The 24,176-nt window shown below is 31.5% G+C and overlaps 5 protein-coding genes across 5 annotated transcripts; 4 read left to right on the forward strand and 1 right to left on the reverse strand.

The window, feature by feature from the left end:
* The first annotated feature begins 232 nt into the window (after positions 1-232).
* On the forward strand, positions 233-2,205 carry LOC140668100 (uncharacterized). The gene is made up of 2 exons (XM_072896718.1): positions 233-589; positions 672-2,205. Exons 1-2 carry the CDS (start codon positions 456-458, stop codon positions 1,444-1,446), a joined length of 909 nt encoding a protein of 302 aa, XP_072752819.1. The 5' UTR covers positions 233-455; the 3' UTR covers positions 1,447-2,205.
* A 902-nt stretch (positions 2,206-3,107) lies between these two features.
* On the forward strand, positions 3,108-8,452 carry LOC140670109 (tetraspanin-7). Its single transcript, XM_072900935.1, has 5 exons — positions 3,108-3,352; positions 4,356-4,544; positions 5,206-5,376; positions 6,032-6,163; positions 6,700-8,452. Exons 1-5 carry the CDS (start codon positions 3,275-3,277, stop codon positions 6,853-6,855), a joined length of 726 nt encoding a protein of 241 aa, XP_072757036.1. The 5' UTR covers positions 3,108-3,274; the 3' UTR covers positions 6,856-8,452.
* A 1,321-nt stretch (positions 8,453-9,773) lies between these two features.
* On the forward strand, positions 9,774-14,275 carry Flash (FLICE-associated huge protein). The gene is made up of 4 exons (XM_072896077.1): positions 9,774-10,280; positions 11,069-11,244; positions 11,315-11,733; positions 12,043-14,275. Exons 1-4 carry the CDS (start codon positions 10,215-10,217, stop codon positions 14,211-14,213), a joined length of 2,832 nt encoding a protein of 943 aa, XP_072752178.1. The 5' UTR covers positions 9,774-10,214; the 3' UTR covers positions 14,214-14,275.
* A 333-nt stretch (positions 14,276-14,608) lies between these two features.
* Positions 14,609-22,482, forward strand: LOC140670834 (novel acetylcholine receptor chaperone). Its single transcript, XM_072902027.1, has 4 exons — positions 14,609-15,210; positions 18,329-18,467; positions 18,880-18,986; positions 19,069-22,482. Exons 1-4 carry the CDS (start codon positions 15,100-15,102, stop codon positions 19,180-19,182), a joined length of 471 nt encoding a protein of 156 aa, XP_072758128.1. The 5' UTR covers positions 14,609-15,099; the 3' UTR covers positions 19,183-22,482.
* On the reverse strand, positions 21,534-24,084 carry Vta1 (vesicle trafficking 1). The gene is made up of 4 exons (XM_072898571.1): positions 23,726-24,084; positions 23,067-23,504; positions 22,856-23,002; positions 21,534-22,726 (listed from the first exon to the last, which is right to left on the reverse strand). The coding sequence occupies exons 1-4, from the start codon at positions 23,841-23,843 to the stop codon at positions 22,575-22,577; spliced, it is 855 nt and encodes a 284-aa protein (XP_072754672.1). The 5' UTR covers positions 23,844-24,084; the 3' UTR covers positions 21,534-22,574.
* Between the last annotated feature and the right edge of the window lie 92 nt (positions 24,085-24,176).

Here is a 24,176-nt window from a genome sequence, read left to right on the forward strand (position 1 = left end):
TTTGAAGAGAAAGCAAATAAAAATAAAAAGCTTTTGCAGTAAAATAAAATTCTAAATGAACCAAACTTTTATCTCTTTTTTTTTATTTAGTTTAGCTGATTTTATTTTAATTCTTATCTTCTCAATCGTTCGATAATTTTCAAATCTTATTTCTAAACCTGTAATAAGATATATAAGAGATAATACATTATTTTATCATCAATGTCGAGGAAGCGTATGTTGACATGTGGTTCCAAATAATCATTAGCGCATGATGAAAACATTGTACCTACACGAGGTCACGGCCACTGATCACCAATGGCTTCCGCGTTTGCAGTGCTTCCTCTATTAATTCTATAAATTGATTTATTCTCTGTGTCGAATCGTTTTTTCAGTCGAAGTAGAATTACCGTTCGACCATCATCAAGAACCTGAATGATCTTGTGAAACTTGTCGCCTTTGTTTGCGACATCAAAATGACAGAGGGCAAAGAGATGATGGTTCAGAGAGGTCTGTCAGAGTGGTGGAACGAAGAGACGGAATACATGCTCCAGAGAATCGAGAGATGGGCAACCTTTGTACGTGGTTATAATCGTCTTAGATCACAAAGGTGAGAAAGAGAGAAAAAGAGAACATTACATAATATATATAATATATAAATAAAAAAAAATATAGATATTGAAATAAATCAGGTGGTGGTCCAAGGAAACGTTGCAAGACATTCCGGACGCCTCTGATGAAGCTGCGTCGCGATTTTACAGTCTCAAACGGTCCAGATGGAAATCGCGACCGGAGGAGATCAAGATTAATTGCTGCGGCAGGTTCAACTACCAGTCGAACAGTAAACTAGAGAGCAACTGTCTGGAAACTTATCGGTACGATCACAGTATCTATTTCAAAACAATCGGTGATATCAGGAACGACAAGAGAGACATCATCAAGGATCTAGATCGGGATACTGTATCTATTAGCAGCGAGGAGTTGGTAGAGTGGGACGCCCGCTCGCTCGTTGCTGATCTGATTGCTAACAAACCGATCTCTGAAGAGACTTGTAACAACAATCGTCCGGACGAGCCGGGTGTTTCGGATACCTTTGTTGAACAGGAAAAGAATGGAGCGATGCAAAATGCCTGGCCAATCGTAGATTTGTCGAAACTCGATCTAAATTTGATGGACAATCAAAAAAGAGGTAAACAGCTTTCTTGTCTGCTTGATCGAGAAAATTATGAAAGAAACGAGAAACAGCAGAAGAATAACAACGTCAATATTCCGGAGGATAAAACGAATAAAGAGGATAATGAATCGAAAAATTACAAGAGGATGAAAAAATTTCCGTCATTTCGGAAAATTAAACGATCACCCACGCGAATATCACCAATTGTCGGTGAAAACAATGTCATTTGGCCGGGAGTTCTTTTGAATTACAACAACAATTTCGACGTTGCCGGCATATCTCTGCAGGATTAAAATCAAAATTAAAATAAAATACATCAAACAAATTATAGAAAAATTTATACGTAAATTTACAAGTGTTTTCATCAATGAATCGTCGAATTGTACGATAATTGAAATATCATGGCAATTTAATTATTCTGTGTATTTGATTAATAGAAATGCTTGTATGCTTTTTTCTGCATCAATTTGTGTGCGATTCGTGGGCGCAAAATTCTATGTCAAACAATTCCCTCTCATTCTAAAGTTTTCATTTTTTCTTTCTTTACACTATCAATATCATTACGTGCTTTTATTTACTTCCTCATTTCAACATGATTAAATGATCATATGACAAATGAGTTATTGGAAAGCAATGCAGGAACAAAAAAAAGAAAAGAAATAACAGTTTAAAATATTCAATTGATTAACGAACTGAATAAAATTCCATTATAGCCCTTTTTGTAATAAATATTAAATCTGAACTGCCATAAGTAGGAGAGGAGAGATCTTTTATCTTTATTTTATGCATAGATTTCATTTTTTATAAGCAGATTTTGTCGTAATTATATTCTATTAATTTAATTGTTATATTCTATTATATTCATATTATATTATTTCTTTTTATTTATAAAAATAGCCATGTTACAAGTTATTAAAATGGATGCGGAAATATATAATATAATAACATAAAAGCAAATGCATGTCAAGTCTCGATAAAAAAAATGTTATACAAAATCAAATATAAATACACTTATTTCTCGAAAAATATCTATGCTTTTTTAGTATTTTGATATTAACATTAAATGCATTTTGCGCGTGAGACGCTTATAAACTATTTATATTTATTCATAATATGATATGCTCATTCTCGCGTAATGTTTATTTTCTTTTCTATTAATGAAACTACTGACTCGTAAACATATGCAATCAATATTTTATGTTGAAGTAAGAATATCTTCTTATACACGTATATAACAATATAGCAAACTTTGTAATATTTATTTATTAATGCACTCTTCTGATCTTGATTAAAGAGAAATATTAAAAGAAAAAAATAAGAAATATTAAAAATTGTGAGTAAAAATTCATCATCTTTCTCTAAAACGTCATACTTTATGGGTGTTCTTTCATTTATTATATGTATATTATACTGTTACATTAAATATTTGAGTCATCTGTAAAATAATGTTGGCATACATCGGGAGTTGTTTTAATAAAGAAAAATTAAAAATGATGTTTAAAATATTATAAAAAAAATTTATATATTCTTATAATTTAAAAAAAAATAGCAAAAGAATGTTTCAAAAAACTTTTTTTGGTCTCTTTTACAGATATTGGCTACCAGGTATTTATATGATCTGCAATATCATCGGAAAAGTTATTCCCCATAAGGGAATTGTCAATGTTGTCAACGGGAATTAACATTTAATATTTAATCCTTCAATGCAAGTGACGTCTGAAATGTCTCTCTCTCTCTCTCTCTCTCTCTCTCTCTCTCTCTCTTTCTCTCTCTTTCTCTCTCTCTCTCTCTCAATGGTTACATGACGACCTGACGTCTCTTTGAAAATGTCCGCGGCACATACTCGTTCTCGTTACCAGTCGTTATACGAAGAATTTATTCTGATAAAGGGAGTTCCCACCATGACTATAGCGTTCTCGCGGGGTAGCGCGCATGCACCAGCTGAGAGAGGGGCGGAAGCCACGCATGCAACGTGTAAGTGTGCTCGCGAATCCTGTCGCGAATCGATCGTGCGCGAGCTCCATTCTCGCGACTCAAGTGAGGCACTTTACGATAGTGCGTAATAAAACTTAGATAAAGAAAGGGTTTTCATCGACGAGAGCAAAGGAACAAACGATCAAGATGAGCAAGCGATTAGAGACCGTGGCCACGATGACCTGCATGAAAACCCTGCTGATGCTTTTTAATTTCATCTTCTGGGTAAGTCAAGACCACCCCCTCTCCACCGGCGATCTTATCACATCGTCTTCACAACCCCTTGCCATGCACCTTGATCCAACTGTTGCGCAATTGATTGCAATCCTGCGCTTGTGATACCGGTTGAATCTGATCACTCGTAGTAGGATAAAATGTGTAATAATGATGTAACGATCAAGTCCTGACATAAGCTTCTTAATTAAAATAGAGTCAGATAACTGAATACAAGATAGTAAATAGCTACTGCCATATGTAACCTTGAATGTTTATTACTTAATAGTTAGAATATAAAATTTTGAATATTTAGAATATATTTAAAAATTATAGCATATCAATTATCAAATATATATATTTCTTTAATTTATGGAATGTTTTGATGGCTTATAGTAAGCATTTTTTATCGTCTATTTATCCTTGAATCTTTGAATCAGAAATTTCAAGCACACTAATTAAATGACTTATCTGGAAACCACGGAGCATATATATGTGTATATATATATATATATGTGTGTGTGTGTGTGTGTGTATGTGATTCTGTTATCACTTCTAATATTAGTGACTATATAACATTTTTTAATATAAAGATAGAAGTCTCGTCACTGACCAGATTATTGAATAATTTATATCATTTTTCTCACAATATTATATCTATTTTAGTCTGTAAATTGACATTTTCTTAAGTTCTATCATAAACATGTTATCCACTATCTCTTACAAACAACATGTTGCATATATATTTGTTTATATATATATATACATACAATGTTATGTTTTAGTAGAAAAAATATTGAAGATTCTTTAATTTTATTGTATATGTCTTATACATATATACTAAATTTATATATTTATTAAAGTTAAAAAAACTTTAAAAAACGAAGAAATCCCAGTGAGACAATTTGGAATAAAATAAAAGTTTCAGAGTTGAATAAAAATTTGTAAAAATAACTTGGAAGCGAATTACTCAGGAGCATAGTTCGACTAATTAATGACACTTTTATTTGTACAGGCGTCCGGGGTGTTGATGCTATGCATTGGCATATGGATGCGCATCCAGCTGCGGGATTATATGAACATGAACGTGCAAGGTAGCGGGGCAGCCCTGTTAGCGCTCGCGAGCTTAGGCGCGGTGTTGACAATAGCGGCGGTTCTCGCCTGTTGCTGTACCGCACGAGGTCATCCCGCTTTACTATACCTGGTAAATACAATATAAATCTAGATAGAATATGATACGATCTATAATTCGGGACGGAACTTTTATTGTAATTTTACGATACGCGCTTGAAAAGAAATTAGGATACGCATGCATATAGAATACTATCGCGAATTATAGATCGTCTAAAGTGGGCTTGGTTCTCTCGAGACTAGTAGGATAAAGTTACGAGTCGATACTCGACACTCGATATAATTATCATTATATGAGCAATATAATAATTTCCTGATAAAAGAGAAAAAAAAAGAGAGAGAAAGTGTTCTGTTACGAAAATCTTTAAAAATTTTGGAAAAAACTTATGCTAACAATAAGTATTCTCATTTAATTTCATTTGTCAAATAAATTGTATATCATGGAATTATTATTGCAAAGAGAGAAGAAATAATAAATTATATTTCTGCAATTTTTAAGATTTTTTTCATTAAAATTGAGTATTTCGAAATAAAACTTATTTTGGCAAGTTAACAGAATAAAACAAAATTGAAAACAATTTTATACAAACATTTGTTCTGTTTATACAGTTTATAATTAATTGGAAAATAAATATGTGAGGTAAAAATTTTCTTTCTTTTTTATAGAGAAATAGAAATTCTCCTTAATATTATTATTAATTAAAAATAATTATTTTTGTTTCTTTTTCTTTAAGTATGGCGCGTTCCTAGCCGTTGTTGCATTATTGGAACTTGGCGCGGGTGCGTCAGTTTATGCTTATCGTTCAAGCTTGAATGAGGGATTCGATCAAGGCCTAAACCAGAGCATGGAAGCCTATGGACAGGATCCTTCCATGAGCCATCGCATCGACATCATGCAATCGACCGTGAGTATTTTTACAACACTCCATTTATGTGCGCGCAATTTCGATTATTTTCATAATAGAATCTTTGATCATCCAAATTTTTATTTAAATTCAGATAACAGTTCAACAAAGAAACTGAAGCAAAAGATTGATTATTCTTTGTAGATTTTTTGGTGCTCGATATTATTTAGGGCCTTGTAAATGCCCTATCACGATATTAAGAAAAATCGAGATTGAAGATGTAGGAAAGAGTATTAATTAATATGTTAATATAATAGTGAAATGTTTGTGCTTTTATTCTATTCAAAATTATTAGAATTTTTATTTTTTAAAGAATTCATTGTGAAGAGATTCATTATAAGATCAATAAGATTTTCATAATCAGATTAAGTCCATTAAATTGCACATAAGAAAGTATATTATAATTAAAATTTTAATAACTATTACAAAATCTAATAAATTTCAGGTTGTTTGAAATGAAACATGTATGTATATTTGTTGTTCTTTTCTTCAAATTTATTAATTTTTAATTAGAGGCCTGAATTCAGCATAAAACTACGAGAAAAATGATTGCTCTCTTTCTTGACTTTAAAAAAAGAAGTTACTTTTTATTAAACTGTCGAAACTTTCATTGTGTATGCCTCGTATATCTTAAAATTTAATTAATTGATTATAGTTGCAATGCTGCGGTAATCGTGGATATGCCGATTGGCGCAACGTAAATCCACCGAAGGAAATTCCCTTGTCTTGCTGCAAGGTGCCCGAGGATAAGTGCGAGCCGAACGACGTAGACCAAATTTACACTGACGTACGTAAGCGATAAATTTTCTGTTTTTTAATCGTCCACGTTCTTGCGAAACTTGTAGTTATTTACCGTACATATGATGGAACGAATTAAAATACAAAATGGCGAATTAAATTTTCAAAGTTTGACGAGTTTCAGCAATTATGGCAATTATGGCACTAATTATGATATTAAGAGCTAGAAGAAAAAAAAAAAAAAAAATAAACACATTAATTTTTTCTCGACGTCCGATTTTTTTCAATTTTTGATGTTTAATCTTTATTCCGTACTAGTGGGTTATTTTTGCCCGCGATTTTTCTAACAAAGTCAATTTCTCGAAAACGAATAATCATAAAATAATATATTTAAGCAAATTATTCTCCAAATTTATTATTTTAATCTTTATTTAGAAGAATCAAAGAAGATATATAAATTTTTTTTAATACACTTTTACATATTAATAAACTTATCGAAAATACGCTGACCTATACGGTTAGAAGGTCAAAAATAACAGTACAGAGTAAGAATTAAATTTAATTTTCAATTTCTTTTATTTTCAGGGATGCTACAGTCGCGTGCTAGATTTCATTAACAGTAATATCGGTCTGGTAGCTGGTACGGCGATCGGCGTAGCCTTCTTCCCGCTGGTGGGCATCTTCCTGGCATGTTGCTTAGCCAGTAACATCAACAAGGCTGAATATGAACAGGTCGCTTAGGCACGGCATTCGCGCAAGCACCAACGACGGTTTTACCAGGAAACGAAAAAACTCGCGTCGCTAGCAACAACAGCGAACATACATGATTTCAGCACGGGAACACGAAAATAATTCCGATCAAAGCAAGCGTGTATTTTGCCCCCCACTTCGAGATTTTAATCGAAGACATCGCTGCAAAAAATTGATAAGAGTCTGCAGTGTAAGGTACGCATCTTTAAGTATGAAATCGTATCTAAAAAAAAAAAAAAAAATGGAACCTTACGTATCAAATTAGAAAGTTACATTATTTCTCACATTAATGAAACCTTTAATCCTTATTTAAGCGCTCGATTTAGATAATCAATGTCGAAAATTGTGCTCGTGTTCTAATATAGGGCTATTCTGATCAAAGTCTATTAATAATTAATCAATAATGTTGACATATAAATAACTCTTTTTTGGATCTCGTATGAAAATCTCTTCATTAATATTCAATAATCTTCATTAATAGTTAAAAATAATGTATATGTGTGTATATATACACATATATACATATACATATATATATATATATATATCTTGGTATGCATAGAATGATTGTTTAAAGTCTTCTAAACAGAGACTTCCGTAAAGTTTCAACAACTAGATAGAGCGGAACAAGGAAACAGAAAGTATTAGACTAGGACAAAAGTTCCTTGTGTGTTAAAACTTTAATTCAAAATCGTAGACTATGATATGACTATGGTAATGAAAAATGTATTCCATGATTGTGTATTGTCCTACAGTCAAATATTTGAGTATTCGCATAGTTCAATATCTCCCCCCTGTTTCCTTGGGTAATTCTTGTCGAAGACAGAGAATTGAGATTTGCATAAAACACTTACTGTTACACTCTGTCACTCTATATACTGTAAGAGAGTTTCGTATGTAAAATACAAAAAAAAAAAATACCTTGTATGGAATATACAATCTATTTATTATAGAAATATTAATACATATATTCATATGTATAGAGAGCAAGACACTTGACTTGATCACTTCTGTCAACTTTTCTATTTGACACGTTTGAAAGAAATCAGAACTCGTGCAGAAACTATTCGATTTTGAAGAAATCTTTTTTTTTACACATGTCCTATATAATCAGATGTTATCGTTGAATAATCATAATAGTATATTTTGTGTAACATATTAACAAAGATGCCAAATAAAAAAGTTAAACGAAGATGAGGGCAAGTGTTAAGTGCCTCTAATTCTTTGCGTTATAAAATAATATATTATAAAAATATATATAAAAATAATATATTATTAAAATATATATACAAAATGAGAAAATTTATCATATATTTCATTGTGCTATAAGATGAGTAACGTAAAAAAATCGAGTTCTAATGTAAGCCTTATTTACAAATATTCTTAAACTATTTAAATACCTCCAAGCGATATCGAGGAAGCCGCGCAATCTCGTCGCCGAATCGATATCCGATTGTTTACGTCAATCGCTATAGCTTTTATGTACGTTTACTGTATATCGCGGAATGCGTACACTTTGTACAAGTTCTGACGAGCCTTAAATAAAGGTCAATGAAATATCGTTCTCTCATTTGTCGCCTAATAGAAATGAGTTTTTATATCTAGATAGTTAATATCTTTTTTTAGAATTCCTCTACATTTTATATTTCTTACTTTGCATATTAATCAATTATTGTTGATAATATTTCATTTTCTAACAGAATTACCTTTATTTTAAAAAAATATCTTTCTCATGAATTTATATTTTTTATTCAAATATATTTATATTTTGCTCTCTGATAATTAATTATAAATTTATATAATCGTATGCGCAATCAAAAATTGTTCTTATGATTTCGCTATCCGGTATAATGTATTAAATATAATGAAAAACAATTACTATAAGTAATATATACAAAATAATTTTTTTCTTATAAAAGTTCACGTTTTATTTTATAATATTTTATTTTTAATTTCACAAAAAGATCGTATTTTCGAATGTAATAACAATCTTTTTTGTTATTTAATTATACATATAAATACATATGTATATTATGTAATATAATATTCTAATATATATGTATATTTTTACAGGAAGATTTAACATCCTCCCTTATTATAGTTTCGAATCTGCATGTATAATTATTTGAGTTGTAAATACAATAGAGATCGCTAATCTGGATTAATAAACACTCTTTTTCTCTGGATTCTTCCTCTAGTCTTCTTTCATCAAAAGTGAGTAATGTACTAGACTTCTTAATCTTAATATTAAAGTGATTGGTTTTGCTTGAAATCTTGTAAAAACAACACAATCAATAGAATGTCTATCAAATCAATGTAGAAAAAAAATGATTGAAAGAAAATAGTAAACTTATAAATATGATGTCTTTTTTTCATTCATTTTCTTATTCTAAAATAACTATGCGCGTATGTATAATAATATTTCTGTTCATGTGCATCAAACTATTAGCATATGAATAGAAAATAAAGAAACTTATCTTATTTTAATGAGTCAAGAATACAGAAATTTGACTATAAAACTTTATTAATTATTGAATAAGCTATATGTTTCGAAAATAAAACAATTACTATACTTTGTGAAAACTTCAGTATTTATGAAACAAAGGCTTCAACGATATATTGTTATTACATATACCTCATCAATTCAATATATAAAATATACATATATATAAAATATATGTATATATGAAAACATACATCAAACAAATAGCGCGCGCTTATAGGCACGCTTACGCGCTGAAAGCATTGTTCTATCTTTGTTACCTAATGAAGGTGCAATAAGGACAGAGCACGCTCATAGCGCTAAAACGAAGATCTTTAAATTCAGCGGTCTAAATAAAAATATTTATCCGCGCTTTAGTTTTCATTTGCTTTATGTGTAGTCACGTGACAAATGTGTGCACCAGCGTAAGAAAATTACACAGTTTGTGAGAATAAATTGGTCCAATAGTAAAAGGAGATCTTGAATAGAGGATGTTTGCACCTTTGATAATTTCATGGCACCTTCTTTCTCACTCTAGCGTGATGCGTGATCACGTGGCAAAAATGAAGTGGAGAAATGCATGAGTGGGAGAAAGGAAATGATAATGACGACAGAGAGAATTCGGAGTAGACAAGGAAATTCTTGAAAAAATTTTACTTTAAAATATTCGGGTGTGTTAAGTGAATTTGCACAAGAATTAACCAGAATGTTCCGATAGTATATGTATACAATTGACACGTGTGTTTACTGAGGAGGAGACAGTGATCAGCTGTAACTGTCTTATGTCTACGTACAATTCGACACAGTGAATGGCAAAGAAATGATCATTTCGGCACAATGATCATCTCGATATAAGAAATCGCATAAAATGGAGGATGACATTGATATTTATGCAGATTTACCGGAGAGTTTCAATTTGAATCCTGACAAAAATGTAAGAATCATTTACAATAATGTTGACTTTGATTAGCCTAATTTCCTTCTTACAACATGTATATAGACACACATATATAATATATATTATTTAATACTTGCTTTAAAAGTGTAGAATTAGCCCTTGGTTAAATTGAAATCCAAGAAATTATTCGATAATTGTACTAACATAACCTTTAAGGTAACGTATTTCCCGCCATAAAGGTATATTTGTATTTTAATATCTTAGGATAGCTACAATTATATTTTTTTACTCTGTTCATATATAATTGTTTATTATATATTCATGTAGTATATCTCTGCAAATGTGGTAGGAATAGCTTCTACATATGTGGAGTTTTAGCATTCCACTCATTTGTATGGCATTTAAACCAGATTGTTTTCTCTAATATTGTTACGCAGTGAATTTTTTAAAATATATAAAAAAATCCAATATTTATTTCCAAAATTATATTCTTTATTATTTTTCTTGCATCAGAGAATAACGATTCTGGGAATATAAAATACTGGAGTTATATTGTGGCATTTATCCTATACAGAGTTGATAAATCTTTGGAAATCTAGCTTTGACATAAAGATGTCTAACAAATTATAGCTGACTATATACATTTTCATAGATCTTTACATGTGCAATATTTTAAAAAATTATTTTTTTTCTCCAAGTTTACATATTATTATATTAAAATATTATGCAAATTTTAACAATACACTATTACAAAAATAATTTTTACTAAATAGCGTACAATATAAAATGAAATAATAAGTTAATGTTTTTAAATGTCTGTAAAGGACCAGATTTGTTGTAATTGCGAGAAATTAAAGAATGAACTTAGTTTACTCTCAAGTAAACTTGAAAATATTCAAAAGATCAATGAGACCTTGGAGAAAAATCTGTCTTCTTTATTGAAAACTGCAAAGGGTGAGATTGCAAGGAAGGACAAGATGATAAGTGATCTCAGAAAACGGTATATTGAATGCTATACAAAAACTGTGATATTGTGAAATTTTTTTCTAATGTCACTATAATGATTACAGATTAGATGACACAGCCTTCAGAAGAAATAACAAGGGAGATTTTTCTACTCATAGATCATACCACCTACATACAACGGTTGAAAAATATGAAGATGTTCCTTTAATGCAATCGCAAGAATATGAAACTGTATTGCATGAAACTGAATTACATGAAACTGAATTTCAGCACAATGAACATAGAAATAAAAAGTCACAATATGATGGCCAACTGCCTACAGTATTTGCGGAAAGATTACATAAAAGAATTATGAAGGATGAGAAAGAAGACACTAAGCAAAAAACATCATTGAAACTTGTTATAGAAGCTAATTCAAAAGAAATTTTTGAAGAAAACATTGTGGAAAGTGACAAAGAGAATGGATCTCAATCCATTATGAATAACAATGAATCTAATACTATCACACAACACTGTGATTCAGGTAATATATATATTGTATAAAATATATTCGATATAATATGTATTTTATAAAATTATTTATACATACAATAAAAGTGTATAAAACAATTTTCAAACTCTATGCAATTATTGATATAATGTAAAAAGCTCTCAATATTTCAAAATTAAAATATATATTGTACTTTTTAATTATCTTGTACTTGTTCTTCATATTTGTAGCTTAAAAAAAATGTTTAAATTTTTAAAATGACAGCCTATATAATCAAATAAAAATGTATCTTTTTATTTTTAAAAATATGGTTCAATAGAATCTTATTTATCTTGTTTATAGGAAATTCACACACAAAAAATTCAGGAAAGAGGATGAATGAAGAAGACAGTACACATGGGAATAAGCGTTTAAAAATTGATGATAGTGAAGGCAAGAGCGCGAGCGATGAAACTAATTATGATTCCACTGTGCAATATGAATTGAAAGAAAATCTTGCACAATATGAGATGAAACATAATCTTGCACAGTTTGAGGATCGATTAAATGCTGTTCATCATTTTAAAGAGGAAGAAATTTCACTCAACAAACGTAGAGCCTCTTCAGAACATCAAGACATTGTAAGACAGAATCGAGATTGTACAAATGGTTGGAAAAGAGAGGAGAGAAGTACTTCTCGGATTGCTTCGACATCGAATTACTTGGAAGAACCTAATAATGCCTACAAGAAGAGTAGTTATAGATATAATTCGCCGAGGAGTTATTCTAGAAGCAGGAGTGACTACGAAAGTTCGAGCAGCCATCGTTTAAGAGAAAGGTCAAATAGGACATATAGAAATAATAGGAAATATGATGATTATAAATACGACAATCAATATAGAACAAAAAGAGACTACAGGTTAAAGAGGGACTACGAGAGCATAGAAAATGAGAGTAAAACGAGACATAGAAGTAGAGAACGTGATGATGTAGCATGGGACAAATCCAGACACTTGTCAAGCGATGTTGAAGACAAGGAAGGAAATAGTTCGTACAAAAATAAGAGATACGAGGGTTATAGAATAAAAGAGCCAGCAGCAAAAGTTTTGCATAACAAAGATGTGCATGAAAGAGACAAAACTGCGGCAAAAATAGATTTTCGAGCGTCTTCTAGTCGCACGATTGTAAATAACACAGTGAATCATAGTACCAAAAAGATTACCGAACAGGAGAAGGTAAAGAAGAAATCAAATATTAAATCTATAAATTTGACAAAAAGTACGTCGACGTATGTCGCAGCGAACAACTTGAGTAATCTGGAGGAAGGCGAAATTGTAGATAGTCCCGAGAAGAAAATTGGTACAAATTCGGTACAAATCTTTAAAGATCATAGGATGGTTGAAAATGAGACAAAAATTCTTTTAATCAAAGATAAAAACAAAGAGGTCCCTGTGATTGCATCTATAACGGATAATGACAAATCAATCCCTCTTCAAAATGATGTAATTACCCTAAAACAATTAGATAATGTAACGGAAATTGATACAAAAGTTAAAGTGACATTGTGTCTTGAGCATACAACTTTGAAAAATCCTGAAAAGATAACGGAATTAAATTCCCATGGCAAAAATGATACGATAGTCGATGAAGTGCGAAATTGTAAGAATGTCGAAGATATATTCAAGTCTCAATGTAATGAGGATGTAATAGATTCAACTACTTGTATTATTGAAATGATTGAACAAGTATGCGATAGTAATGTTGACAATGACGACAAGAGTCATGTGGAAGAAGAATTAAAGACTTCTATCACTGAAACAGCTATTAAAATAAACGAAATGACTGATTCTAACATCAAAAGTGCTACCGAAAGTAAAAGGATAGATGATTCTAACGTCGAAAGTGCTATTAACAAAGACAAAGTAAATAATTCTACTGAAAGTCCTGTTAAAATTGCAAAGTCGAATAATAGCGATAATAGTACTAGCAAAATTGACGATAAAGAATTAAAAAGTTCCACCGCTGAGGTTACTGAAAAAGTTGAGGCTGTGCCTAATTGTGATATCGAGAATGGAGATGCGAATCAAGTGTCAATTGAAAGCAAAACTTCTCGACGGACATCAGGCAAAAGCAATGTCGAGATAAGCCACTTGTGTCTCAGTGATCATAATTACGTTCAGGATCCTCCTCTTGTCACCATCTTCCATCCCGACGTTACCCGAGAATCACCTGTGAGAGATCCAGGATGCGAAACTGTACCAAAAGTAACAACAGAAGAGCAAACAAAAGTGGATGAAAAGCTGGACGTTTCATTAACGGCTAAAAAAACGCTGTCGTCTACCATAAAGAACAAGAAGAATCAGCAGAATAAAGGGATAGTGATTTCCCGTCGATTAAGAGCCGTGACGTTGAGTGATAGTAATGCGTCTATGACTGTCCTGATGAACACAAAAACGTCTTCTAACATTAGTAATTCTAACAACGAGTCAGTCTCGAAACCACGGGCTTGTAAAGCATCGCGCGCATGTAAATAATCGTAATTGTAAGATTCCTATGCTTATACAAGGTGTTAATAAAACTTCGAATAAAAACATAAGTTTCGATAAGTCTCGATAAGTAAGATCGTGCAAGGGGAGACAGAATGACAATTTACACAATAGTTTCTATCTTTAATCTTCTAGCTATGTAATCTTTCGACGTTTTGGCGCAAGATGCAGGGAAGATTAATGCAATTTGACAAAATGAAATAACGGGTCGTGCAGATTAAAGTGAACCGGGTGCTGTTGGATCCCTCTATGATATTTTTCGTTTTCATTGCGAAACACATCTGTCATTTGAAACCTCTGCACCACGTGGAGCGGGCGGGTGGGAGGGAGGGAAGGGGAGGGGAGGATAGGATAGGATAGGATTCATAATCGAGCGTAACTCGAACTCTAGTAGCCCCTTCGAGGTTCATCGAGCCGTGTGGAAGGAGGAGCATCCTATATCGATTAGGGGAAGAGAAGTGGCGGCAGCGTCCGCGTATCGATCAGAAAATAGCCGGCGCGGTGACGCCGATGTACGCGCGCGTCGGCCGTTGACGTCATCGGCCCAGGGGGGCGTCCGCGGCGTCAGCCACACAGAGGACGTCGGGACGACTCATGGATATCGTCGTCGTCGTCACCGTCGCTGCCGCGGTCACCTTCTAACATACAATCTCCGGGGAACGTGTTTTATTTCTCGCGGGCATGTGCTCCTAGATTGTATTCTATCCCCCTCTCTCTCTCTCTCTTTCTCTCTCTCTCTCTCTCTCTCTCCCTCCGTCTCGACGACGAGGTGCGATCTCGCGGGGACGATCCGTGCTTAATCACGGCCGCCCGCGCCGCGTTTCGCTTCCGGTAATCGATTGGCGGCACTCGCGTACACACCGGGGCCGTCAGGATGGGCTCTATAGTGCTTAAATCGCTCTCGGTGCTGCTCGGGATATTCTTCGTCTTCGTCGGCACCATGAAGCTCACGTCGCACATCAGCAAAGACCTGCACAAGGACCTGGTAAGTCGTCCAGAGACCGATCCTCCTCTGATGAGACGTACCATGCTTGGGGGCAGATATGTGGCCATTGTTTTGATGATTTAAAAATCGATAAAAAATGCATTGTTCATTGTTAAACTTCTCGCACGCGTATTGTTATAATTCGAGCTAGCGAAATTCATTGACAAGCCCGATATAAAGCGATACACATGAGATTGATGAGGTCCGCTGTGATTCATTAAAATTGACAGCCAATTTTAGTCAATCGAATAATGTTACATTTGACAAAATTGAAATTGATCAATGATAAATAGTTGCTAGAAACAAAAAGAAGTATTGAATAACTTTAAATATAATGATATCATAGTCACTGTTTTATAAATGCTATTAACGATTTAATTAGTAAAAAATGATTAGCGAATTTGACAGAATTAACTCATACTCTCGAATGTTTATTTATTGATATTCAGTCAAAAATTGATCGACGACTCAGTTTGATTTATTCGCAATAAGCTATACAAATGTAACGTTGAGTTAATTATTATTAAATAATTAAAATGCATTAATTAAATAATTAAAATGCTTATATAAATAATAAAAAAAAAACTTTTGATTATATGAGATTGACAGACTGGACGCCATTTGTCACTTGTACATATTCTCCGTCTCTCCGCTTATATAATTTCACGGGACGTCGACGTACGTCAGAGTCAGAGTACGAAAGTGGATACGTCGCGTGTGTCCGTCTATATCCCGTCTGTCAAGCCCGGCTTGACGTTATGTAACGTTACATACGTGCTTATGGCAACGGCGTTTTCCCCTCGCTAACTGACAATGAGAGCAACCCTCGTTCTCACGATGTCGATTTTCGCGTTTTTTAACGAAAAGATAAAAAATCCGACGGCAATGACGACAAATGTGGACTTTGCGCGAGAAAAGATCGTTATTAATCTTTTATTTTTAATCTTTAATTTTTAGATTTTATTGTTTCTGATATGAATGCCGGTATACTTCAATGTATGGAATTTTAATTGACAAATTATTCTTCTTTGTAAGTCCATGGAACATCATCTATCTCCTGTCTTACGAGACTTGCTCTGTAAAATAATTTATTTTAATTAATTTATTAATTACTAATTATTAATTAATTTTTTTTTAGACAAAGTCATCGGAATTTATATTTCAATTTAGCGAGAATTATTAATAGAAAGCACACGCATGCGCGATGCTTTTGAACTTCTCAATTTATTTCTATGTACACAGTTATGTTCAAATTTAAATAGATGCTTCTATAACTTGTTTTTTTAATATTCTTGTTCTCTATTATGTATATATTATTATTATATAAATATGTATATTATGCAAACAAAAGAGAAAGAGTTATAAAACTTTAAAGACAATAAAAACAAATATCATTTAAAAAAATAAAAATACTCAAATAGATTTGAATAGACTGACAGAATTCAAGTGTTGTTTTAAAAATAAATTTTTTCAGGTACGAAAAAATTTTTCACAAATCTCAGTATAAAGATAAGATTTTATTTATCTTGACACTCTTTTAAAAAAAACACGTTTTGAATTGCTAAATCTGTAATAGACATTCTACAGATTGGCATGTCGAACTTGTTGCATTCTGATTTATATATCTTACATCTGACTTATCACATTTTATTAGTAATTGTTTTACTAATACATCTTTTTAAAACACAATTAACATCGTTGTGACAAAATCAAAGAAAAACGCTAATTAAAATTAATTTTATAAAAATAAAACGAGAAAAAAACATATATATATGATCTGTAATTAAACGTAGCGTGAACGAATTAATGCAATGCCAACAAATACTTGATTGTGGCATCAGCCAACTATGATAGTCGCAATAAGACGATCTCAAGGCCATCAGAGAAAAAATATAATTTCTGAAATGCAACCGATTGTAAGGCGCATGCGGTATCGCTTAGTTTTTATAGGCAATGTAAAAATATACGCGCGCTCAATAACACTATATAGGTGTGTACTAGAACGCACGTGTATATCGCGATTAAAGACAGCGCACTTTCTCTCATGTCGCGAATTTAAAATACTTAAATGACTGATAAATTATTAAAATACATATATATACACATGTATATGTGTCTGATAAATGCAACGTGTTTTATTATTGTTAGAATTTTTCGCCTTTCTGTTAAAGCTTAACAATATTTTACCATCTTTTATATTTTATATTTTGTCATCTTCGTCTGTCGCGACAGTTTTACAACAAAGTAAAGTATAATGTAAAATTTTAATGTAAAATGCGGACCGTTCTCATTCCGCTATTTCGGTAACTTCGACATTACCCAACAAAAATGATATTGAGATAAACACTCGTACAGATTGCTTGGTCAAACGCCAGTAAACTTGCTGACTTGCTGGCGAATGATATTTATATACTTCGCGTATTAGAAGTCGCATTTTCTTCAGATCCTCGTTGAATTACTTGAGGCTGCCAAGACGGGCTCTCTCGATTATTTTGTCATTACATATGATATTGTACTTAAATATATAGCGTATTACAGTAATAGGGACATTAGATGACAGTGAGATTTTTATTAGAATAATTTTTTCTTAACAAGATTTATATATGTACATATATTGCATTTTGTATTTTATATTTAACATTTTTGATATTAAATATTTTAATAAGATAAAGACACAGAAAAAGAAAGAGAGAGAGAGAAAGTTTGTTTGAAAATTTGAATCCATTAAAGGTTCGTCTAAAGTTAGCTAAAAGATACGATTTATCTCACTTATTAATATTTCCAAAATGCAGTCTGTTACATTTCGATTTTCTTGAAGAAAAAATTATTTGAGCTTGACTAACTTTGAGCTAAATTAGATTATACCGGAACATTCTGTAATTCTAGATATAACAACTATCTTATAAACCTTATCAGTACACATGTTCAAAAAATGTTTATAAGAGATCCACAGGATATTAAAGTATGTTTTAACATTCTATGGATTTCTTAAAAACATCTTTTGCACATGTGTGCTGTTAGGGCGGTTTATTTTTTATTTTATTTTATTTTTTTTTTTTTTTGCACAATCGATGTTAACAGAATTTTAATATACTTTCTTTTCTGTCTTCTTTCACAGAGGAAGGAGTATGTCAAATATGCAAAAGTGTTTCCGCTCTCGGGGACACTCGACTTCAAAGTGCCCAGCAAGTGGTACCGAAGAGTCGTTGGTTCGCTCGAGATTATCTGCGGCCTCGCCATGGCAGTTATTCCAAGTCGTAGGTGCAAAGAATCAACTCACTCCATTCTTCGACCTCATAATACTCACCCTTTATACAGACGCTTGTCCCGTCAAATTATCCTTTTCGTGGAGATTTTTTTTTTTTTGTATCGTTAATTCTTGACTGTTGAATCTGATATGTGTATGCATTTATTATTTATTATTTATTATTGCAAATCTTTCTCTTGCTCAGCACGGATTACTGATTACACGGCTTGTGTTAAATTTACTGGATGCCTTTTTTACGGAGAGTCACACAGACATGTATAGATTTTCATTTCTGTGAACTCTTTCTTGTTTCTCTCACTTATTTATTACACGAATTTATAATTTTTTATCTCCCGTAGATATTTTTTATATTTTACAAATTGAAATCCAGTGAGAGTATTAATCGTATAAATTGCTTTCAGACAAAGTTAAGAACTTATCGAACACAGTGCTGCTTCTTTTGATGCTGATGGCCGTGTATTCTCATTACATGGTCAACGATAAGTTCGAGAGGATTGCCCCGGCACTGGTGAGTAATTTCGACTGAATTTTATGAATTGTAAATTCATTTAATAAATTGTAAATTGATAAAAAACGGGATGTGGTTTCAGGTATTCTTCTTTATGCTGACGGGGCGATTGGTGATCGACTGGCAGCTGAGACGAGAGGATACGCAATCGGTGACGGCAAACGGCGTCGATGACAAAGCTAAGAAGCAAGACTGAACGGGATTATGTTTGAACGGGAGAACGCACCGTTTTCACGTTAACCCACTAGATTCTACGATTTCATATCTGAAACATCGTAAAGTTAATGTTTATATATATATATATATATATATATATATATATATAAACGTCTCTTCCTTTCGCTCCCATCTCTCCAAAGATGGAACTCTCTTTTCAAAATCTTAAGACACCATTTATTCAATATCTTTTCTTTTTTGCATCTCTTTCCTGATGTGTATAGACTCGAGATATGGGAGTGTCCGCGAAAAGCGGGCTTTGTGTGTCGCATTTTTCGCGTAAAACACTATTTATCATTGTTCAAACGCAAAGTAATACTAAAAAATATGTTATATATGTAAATCGATAGATTTTTTCCTGCTCTTCCTTGGTGCCATTGTAATCAAAAAATTTTATTTCACTTTGCGCGTTTGAACTATGACGAATTAAGTAGACAGTTTTTACGCGAAAATCGCGATGATCCGTTGACGCTCTCGTATACTTAACAAGAAACTATATCTATAACTATATCTAGGAAGAAAAAGAAAAACGGTACTTTGGGATCATGTGGGTTAAATTAGTAAGAAATAAAGTAAAATAGTAAAAATACGCTTTCAAAAGAGGAAGCGAGATGGGAAAAGAATAATTTGCGGTGATCGTTTTTAATGCGAATAGTGAAATGAATATTAATTGCACTCAATGTCTACTTTGCACACTATATTTTACAACATGATTTACAGAATAAAAAGCGAGCGTCATTAAGTTTGTAGACGCGATAAGATTTTTGGAATTTATTGCGAAATTATACAAAAAGAAACAATTTCTTAGCTTTATACCTTTCTTATCTCTAATGCAAATTATTTAACAAATACGGATTTATTTCGATATATTTATAAATGTAATTTAATGATTAATTAAAATCTGTAATACAAAATTTCGATTGTTAATATTAATAGTAATCTCAGTCCGCGATGAGAGATCGATAAACGTTTTCGCTAATCGATGTGATAGTGTTTCATCCCGCAACAATTTGATCCATTAAGACAAGATACTATTGCATCAATGTCGATCAATGTCGTGCTAGCCATGGTTAAAGAAATTATCTCTCTCTATTTATATTACAATTAGGACTACAATGATACGAATAAAAGCAAAGAATCGGAGATAGTTATTATTATTAATGTTAATTTTAAGCTTGTGGTCAACTTATTCTGATCAATTCATCTTTTTTCATCTCTTTTATAATTACGACATAATGATTATCGTATCAAATACGTACACACACACACACATACAGATGCACAATATGCATAACACTAATATAAACAGCTATAGAATATAAACCATTAAAATCTATATATATATATATATATATATAGTTACAAAAATAGAATTAAACTAGAAATATATATCCCTGCTATACATATATATATATATATATATATATATATATATATATATAAACATTACATGATAAACAAATATAAGAAAATTATGATATGTACAAGACTAACTATGATATAAACGGAGAAAGAAAATTTGCTGCGCGTAATACTAATCGATATTGATGCGACCAGTCCTCGGTGACATTAGCTTAAGCATGAGGTACTAACTGCCACTTGAATGAATGTGTTCCTTATATATGTCGTGCGAGAATGCGTGTATGGGCATATAGAGAAAATGTTTCTTATTAGTAATCGAAGACACACACAAGCGCGTATATACTAGCGTTAATTTATTTATTTCTTAAAAACTTCACGTGCGAATAAGAAGTGTGATCGGACAATTTGATAAATAAAACCAAAATTAAAAAGTAAGAAATCATAGTAGATAGACTTTCCTGTAAGCACCATTCGATACCCATGATCGTATTTTTACGCAACGCAAGGCAAATACTTTAAGCTATGGTTAATGATTTATGGAATGTTTATGCACATGAATATAAAATCAACATCTTTCACTCTCTATAAACATTTCATAATAATTCTCAAATTATTAATTTGCTTTGAACTTCGAAAAAGGATATTTGTATGCTATATTTCTGTTCAAAGCATAATTTTTGTCTTTTGTATATAAAATTACAATGAAACACGCATAATTACATCGTTTAAATGTTGTACCGAGAAAGTATTATCGTTTAAATGTTAAAATTTTTCGATATAATCACATTTTTATATCATACAATGTTTAATAAAAACTAGGAAATGTTGAGAAGGACGATATTGGTGTGTATATATATATATATTTGTGTGTGTATATATTTTTGCTAATTTATTTATTTCTCTTATAATTATATTATTCATTTCTATTTTAATTCTCCAAAAAGTTAGGGCATTAAGTATATATAAAAAATATATTACATACGTACAAGATGTGTTTTAGGTACATACATCTCGCGGCACGAAATATAATAAATTCATTTTGCTTACGGAAAATTATTAAATTCTAAAGTTTGCGAAAGTGTAATAATATACTGTCTCTTAAAAATCACATATCAAGCCGTCTATTTTAAAATGTCAATATATTTTCATCAATTTTTATAATGTGCCTTACATGTTTTACCACACATTTTAAGATCTTAATTATTTTTTATGATAATTAATTATTTAAATATATAATGAAGTATGCCAGAACTTAAAGAGCAAGTAACTTAAATATAAATAAGTAAAGTTAAATTTAAAAAACTAAGCAGACCCGGAATATAACGTTAAAACGTTACGAATAAAATTATTAAAGATATATAAGAACGTAATTTCTTCGCGTATTTATAATTTGTTTTTACGTATCTTTAATAATTTTATTTGTAACATTTTAACGTATTGGCTGCTTAATTTTTTTTAAATTTAATTTTACTTATTTATATTTAAGTTTACTTGCTCCTTAAACTCTTGTATACTCGTTCATTATATTTGTATCCTGTGTTCATTATATTTTGAAACTTTATGTTTATATTAAATACACAATTTATTTCTCTATGTTCTCTTTATTGATAATGTTATTAAAAAATTATTTGAGGAACAGAATATGCTGGAGTTTTTATTTGAGAACATATTAAAGTTCTCAGGACAGTAGCTGTAATAAATATGATGTACAATCCTATCTTATTTTGAACAACAACAGCTAAAATCTAGAAATATAGTCTTTAACAAGTTTTGTTTTAATTATATAAGTGCAACACATATATTCAAGGCCAATTTGACTAGTTATTGTAAACTTGCCTCTATATGTATATTTTCACCGTCTGTTATCTGTATATTCAAAAGTTGCACATGTATAAAAATCTTAAAATGTTATGTAAAATATCTTTGATCTATCATATCTACTGATCATTACAGGCGACAAATTCAACGCAGTTAATTGTAAGTAAGCTGTTATTTATGCACTTCCTTTATCTATGCAGGTTCTTGACCAGTAGTTAAAAGATGCAAAGCCTTTCGAAGATTCGTTACGGAAGTAGATATGTCATCATAGTCCAATGCGCTACTTGCCCATTTTATAAACTTTTGGGCCTTACTAATTTGTTCTACCGACAGATTAGCACCGCCTATAAAATATTTTATTCAGAATTAGATTAATTCTTATCAAATTATTACATATCTTTGAAGATTTAATTATTTATTTGCTCTCTTTCTTTTGTAAATAAATATATTTACATTATTTACATAGAACTTACTTTCTGTCTTATATGCATTACTATCTTCTGAATCAAATGACTTAGTTCCTGTAGAAGGTAGATTTGCAGGAATAGACGGCATACTTTGCGGAGTGTTGTCCTTGGGACTTTCAGCTTCAGGATTTATATTCAAATCGGAATCTTTATCTAATAATCATAAAATGTTCCTTAGACTCTAATAACTTAACAAGAGAATAAATAATCAACTTACTATCTTCATTCAATGCCTCATTTTCTTCATTTTCTTCATTTTCTTCTTTCATTGGCCCTGGTACTGGAGTTTCTCCATTTATCAAGCAGTTATGGATGTAAGTTGCTCTCCATTGTGCATACTTTCGATTCTGCGCTGCTTCTACACTCAGTTCTCCAAACAACGTCAATACATTGTACAATGCCTGAGCCGTATAAAAGCTTTGCACCACATTATTAGAAAAATTTGCAGCTCTATCGTTCTTATCAGCATACAAGAAAAGCTTTAAGGCCCAATTTTCCAAATGTGCTTGAGCAGCTACATCATTAGTAATGGCTTCATTATCATGTAATTCCTTTTTTGTTTTTTCCAACCAGTCCATTAACTTTAGTAAAAAATTTGTCTCCTCTGATGTCTTTGTAGATATCTTTAATCCAGTTTGAAGAGCATAAAGACGGCCTGTTTTAAAAGAGAAATTAATTTAATGTTTTTAATGTTTCTCTTATCATAAAAGAGAAGGTAAGGAGTTAAAATTAAAATTAAATTAAATTAAATTAAATTAAATTTCTATAATAAGAGGGAGATATTTTTCCGATATACTAAAAAGCATTGGAAATATTCTAAGATATTGAAATATTTTTGTATAATTAAAAGATAGAAGCGTATATGTTATTACATACACCAATAACTGACAACACAGTCTCGTTGGTCATGTTTCGTTGCGATCGTTAAATATTGCTGAATGCTGAATTTCAAAGGAGTTGGAATTTTTGGCAAGTCGGGTCCTGTCAATGCCATTGGAGTAAAAGGTGTCAAAAATATGTGTTATTAATTTTCTCTTGACAGATTCTTTCTTGGCTAATATATTCGGCAATATATTTTAACGTACAAATTTTTATCATCAAGATCTTTTTAATGCTTGATTGAAGATTACTTATTATCTTGCTAAAGTATAATCAGTATAATCAATTCTCGTACAATATACGTCGCTCTTTGACATTTGTTACAGCTACATTTTCACATAAACGACGCAGTCACTAAAATACAATTCACATGATTGCAGGGAACCTGCTTCTGCGGCTGAATGTTATTCGTGATTGGCCTAGCTTTTAAAATTTAAATAGATATAAG

Source organism: Anoplolepis gracilipes, chromosome 1 (genome assembly GCF_047496725.1).
Source record: "Anoplolepis gracilipes chromosome 1, ASM4749672v1, whole genome shotgun sequence".
NCBI classification, from domain to species: domain Eukaryota; kingdom Metazoa; phylum Arthropoda; class Insecta; order Hymenoptera; family Formicidae; genus Anoplolepis; species Anoplolepis gracilipes.

Coding starts and splice junctions, on each gene's coding strand:
- LOC140668100 (XM_072896718.1), top strand. CDS start 456: ATGACAGAGGGCAAAGAGATGATGGTTCAGAGAGGTCTGTCAGAGTGG. Junction 590..671: donor AATCGTCTTAGATCACAAAG/GTGAGAAAGAGA, acceptor GAAATAAATCAG/GTGGTGGTCCAAGGAAACGT.
- LOC140670109 (XM_072900935.1), top strand. CDS start 3,275: ATGAGCAAGCGATTAGAGACCGTGGCCACGATGACCTGCATGAAAACC. Junction 3,353..4,355: donor TTTTTAATTTCATCTTCTGG/GTAAGTCAAGAC, acceptor TTATTTGTACAG/GCGTCCGGGGTGTTGATGCT. Junction 5,377..6,031: donor TCGACATCATGCAATCGACC/GTGAGTATTTTT, acceptor AATTGATTATAG/TTGCAATGCTGCGGTAATCG.
- Flash (XM_072896077.1), top strand. CDS start 10,215: ATGGAGGATGACATTGATATTTATGCAGATTTACCGGAGAGTTTCAAT. Junction 11,245..11,314: donor ATAAGTGATCTCAGAAAACG/GTATATTGAATG, acceptor TAATGATTACAG/ATTAGATGACACAGCCTTCA. Junction 11,734..12,042: donor CACACAACACTGTGATTCAG/GTAATATATATA, acceptor TCTTGTTTATAG/GAAATTCACACACAAAAAAT.
- LOC140670834 (XM_072902027.1), top strand. CDS start 15,100: ATGGGCTCTATAGTGCTTAAATCGCTCTCGGTGCTGCTCGGGATATTC. Junction 15,211..18,328: donor AAGACCTGCACAAGGACCTG/GTAAGTCGTCCA, acceptor CTTCTTTCACAG/AGGAAGGAGTATGTCAAATA. Junction 18,468..18,879: donor CATGGCAGTTATTCCAAGTC/GTAGGTGCAAAG, acceptor AATTGCTTTCAG/ACAAAGTTAAGAACTTATCG.
- Vta1 (XM_072898571.1), bottom strand. CDS start 23,843: ATGGCATTGACAGGACCCGACTTGCCAAAAATTCCAACTCCTTTGAAA. Junction 23,505..23,725: donor CTGTGTTGTCAGTTATTGGT/GTATGTAATAAC, acceptor CTTTTAAAACAG/GCCGTCTTTATGCTCTTCAA. Junction 22,727..22,855: donor TAATGCATATAAGACAGAAA/GTAAGTTCTATG, acceptor AATATTTTATAG/GCGGTGCTAATCTGTCGGTA.